The 3,916-nt window shown below is 38.6% G+C and overlaps 1 protein-coding gene across 1 annotated transcript in view; it reads left to right on the top strand.

Annotated features, from left to right (window-relative positions):
- The first annotated feature begins 3,683 nt into the window (after positions 1–3,683).
- Positions 3,684–3,916, top strand: part of LOC125503797 (glutamate receptor ionotropic, kainate 2-like) — a 10,099-nt gene continuing 9,866 nt past the window's right edge. Inside the window, exon 1 of the mRNA XM_048664701.1 lies at positions 3,684–3,864. Within this exon, the coding sequence (XP_048520658.1) occupies positions 3,684–3,864 (181 nt within the window). The remainder of the gene's footprint in view (positions 3,865–3,916) is intronic.

Below are 3,916 nucleotides of genomic sequence, written 5' to 3' on the forward strand. Positions count from 1 at the left end.
ATTTTGTACACTTGTTACATACATTACACATTGGAAAATATAAGTTATAATAAATAAAATCGTTATTTAATAATGGTTTTTGGCGGACATTTGTCATCGTTATAAAGCAAGGAATCAATAATCGGCTGAACATCTTTATAGCAGTTCAGTTACAATTACAATTGATGATGACAACATGATCATCAGTTAACGATAACGTTTCTTAAAAGGTGCTACCTATTTATCTTTAAATAAATTAGATGCTCATATAAATAAGAGCATCGGTACATACGTGTAACAAAGAACATTTCAGCAAACCGGATTTTCTTCTTCAAATTTTAATATCTATAGATAAAGATTTAGTTTTTACAGCTGCAACTTTCCTTTTCTGCTCCAACTCCACCATAGGTAGTAGCCGCAGTCAAGAATGCTGCTCTAGGGGTGGATCTCGTCTAAAGCAGGCAAATATAAAGTCCTCCGCATTAAAATAAGCACTGAAATACTTCACTCATAATCTATACTCCCGGCTTGTCTTTTCTATGACTCCGGAGTATGACCATCAAATATGATCGATCGAAGAAATATTTCCTACCGCTGTTGGAAAACCGATAATGAAAAAGACAAGGTTGTAAAAAGCACCAAATATAAAAGCCGACGAAACATCTGTGCATTATGAATTCCTGTGAAGCAAATTAGAATCACTTAAGTAACCACTTTGTTTTGTTATTGGAAAAATATGGTTAAAATTTTCACAACATGACCAGTGTTGCCAGGTCAAGTACTACGAAAGCGGTAGAATAGACATAAGAAACATAGATTAGATAGATAGTTATAGAATAGATTTAAAAACAAAACGGGAAATAATTGAATGTTTGTAAATTTGAGCGTTTCGAACTTTTTAAGTGGTCTTCAGCCAAGAAGGTGTTAGCGTAGCTCCGAGGCGCGCTTTAGGAAACGAAAAACGAAAAAAAAACATGTAATCCAATCGCCAATCGCAGTGCAATGTAGCTGATTTGTTGACAAATAGTCTAATATATAATAGTTATATTTAAAGTGTTTAACGTAACGTTTAGCAGTAGGTTCTTATGGCTTAGCGGTAGAGCAGTAGCTCTCAAGAAAACGGGAGACCCACCGTAAAAACGGTAGACCTGGCAAACGTGAAAATAACTTCTTCGATCAGCTGAGATCAGCTGAGAGGCGCGATAACAGCGCGCTCATGGTCTGAGTAAACTATGTTAACGCACAACTGTCATTACACGAGAGTGAACAGGCCCTGGGTAGGACTAAGAGTAGAACAAACAAAACATACGGTTTGCATGGGAATCGGGACCAGCTCCGGCATCATTATTTTTTCTTTTTTAATTGTTAGGAGCGACTGGGGGGGGTGACTTTTGGTCGGCTGGTGGTACAATCGGTGCACCAGCATTGCATTCATGTTCCTGATTCAAATTGATGGCTTTAGTTGTCGATTCAGCCTGAGAGTTCAAATGTTAGGGGCTGCAGATGTCATTTAAAAACAAATTCCGAACATATGTAGGTAATTCCCAGCTTATTTTTTCTATGGTTCTGATCAAAATTAGTTAATTAAATGAAATATAAACATAAACAAACTGAATAATTCTTCCTTATTCTAATTAAGTTGAAACTGTCACTTTTCGCACAGATTATAAGGAAACCATTGACGATGATTTACTTCGATCGATTGATTATAAAGATTTGATGTGACTTTGCCAGAGAAAAGTCAAGAATTTTTTAAAAAATTGTATAATAATCTGTACATCACTATTAATTGTAAGAATTATTAAGTTTAAATCGCATTTAATTAACAAATTTTGAACAAAGCGCCAATGTAAAAATGAACTTGGAATTACCGACATATGTTAGCAATTTTTCGGCTCAGACTAAATGAAAACAAAGTCATAAATTTGAATTAAGAAACGGGATGCGGCCAAAAGTTCGTGGGTTGTACAAATTGTGCTACCCACGGGGTATCTACAAACAAAATGCGGGTCAAATACAGCAGATGTAAGATCTTGCGATTGAACAGGGGCATTTTTTAAATTAAGTACTTCAAAGCGATAAGAAATCTCAATAATACTTTTTTAGTCAAAATAATAAAAAACGTATGTCAGTTTAGGGAAATTACTGTTAGGTAGACAGTAACGTAAAAGCTGGTTCTAAAAGCGTTCGCGGAACGAAAGAATGAAGGATAGGTTCTGAACAGGTCCTGAACGGAGCCTGCGCTCTAATTTCCCCCCCGGTTCGTTCGCCTGGATGACAGACGAAATATTTGATTTAATGGAGAAACGTAGGATACTAAAACACAGCAAACAGGCTTACGAAGTCAAACAGCTATTAATAAGACAGATAATCCGGGAAGCAAAAGCATCGTATCTGGCTAGCCAGTGCAAAGAGATAGAAGCCCTAGAAGCGACATATGACTCCTTTAATATGTATAAAAAGATCAAGGAAGCAACTGGCAACTCACGCTCAAACAGAGCATCGGGAGTACTGTGCGACGAAAGTGGAAAAATAGTACAAGGATTGCAACAAAAACTAATTGAATGGACAAATTGTATAACGGAACTATTTGAAGACGACAGAATAGATACAGAAGGACCACAAATTACATGCAGAGTGGTTGAATATGCTATTAGGGGGTCAAAAAGTCGCAAAGCGGTAGGACCGGATGAGATTCCTTGTGAAGTATACAAGCTAATAGACGACCAAATTGGCCTAAAAGTGATAGCAGATTTTTTCAACAAAATATACTCTAGTGGTAAATTCCCAATCGACTGGCTAAAATCTGCGTTCATAACAATAACAAAGAAAAGCACGACTAAAAACTGCGATGAATACAGAGCCATTAGCCTAATGAACCATATGTTGAAGACATTTTTGAAAATCATTCACGGTCGGATATATGCGAAGTGTGAGGATTATCTAAGTGCAACGCAATTCGGGTTCCGTAATGGTCTCGGTACGAAAGAAGCACTTTTTGGCATTAATGTCCTAGCCCAGAGAAGCCGTGACATCTCGGCTGATGTTTATGCCTGCTTCATAGACTTTCAAAAGGCGTTTGACCGGGTTAAACATGAGATCTTGGTGGATACCCTCAAGTTGATTGAACTGGACGGGGCGGATATCAGAGTAATCGCAAACTTATACTGGAGACAGATATCGATAGTCAGAGTGGGGGGATCCACCACGCCAGAAGTAACCATCAAGCGTGGCGTAAGGCAAGGGTGCATCCTATATCCGTTGCTCTTCATTGTATACTCAGAGAGTATTTTCAAAGGTGCACTTTCGGAGGCAGCAGTGGGCATTGTCGTTAATGTCAAATTGATAAATAACATGCGGTACGCGGATGACACGGTTTTGCTGGCTTCTAGCTCAGAAGATCTACAGCGGAGCTTGAACAGTGTCGTAGTAAAGTGCGACGCAGCTGGCTTAGAACTAAACATATAAAAGACCAAAGTTTTAATAATCAGTAAACAGCAGAATGTCAGAGCTGCCATACATAGGTAGCTTTATAAGGATAGAACAAGCACGAGGAGCTTACAGAAAAATGAGCAATGTTCTAGGATGCAGGGACCTAAAATTATCCCTACGAATCCGACTGCTGAGATGCTACGTATTCTCTACACGGAGTTGAAGCTTGGACCATCAACAAAAATTAAGAAAGTCGGCTTGAAGCGTTCGAGATGTGGGTCTACAGGAGACTGCTAAGAGTCACGTGGTCTGAAAGAATCATCAACGTGGTAATACTACAGCGCTTAAATAAGACCACTGAGATCCTCTCCACTATAAAAAAGAGGAAACTAGAGTATTTGGGCCATGTCATGCGAGGAGAAAAGTACAGACTATTACAAAACATCGTGCATGGTAAAATACATGGCAGCCGCGGACCAGGCAGGAGGAAAACGTCATGGCTGAA

Source organism: Dendroctonus ponderosae, unplaced genomic scaffold (assembly GCF_020466585.1).
Source record: "Dendroctonus ponderosae isolate FM_Combo_2020 unplaced genomic scaffold, Dpon_F_20191213v2 Dpon_F_20191213_3, whole genome shotgun sequence".
In the NCBI taxonomy this organism is placed as follows: domain Eukaryota; kingdom Metazoa; phylum Arthropoda; class Insecta; order Coleoptera; family Curculionidae; genus Dendroctonus; species Dendroctonus ponderosae.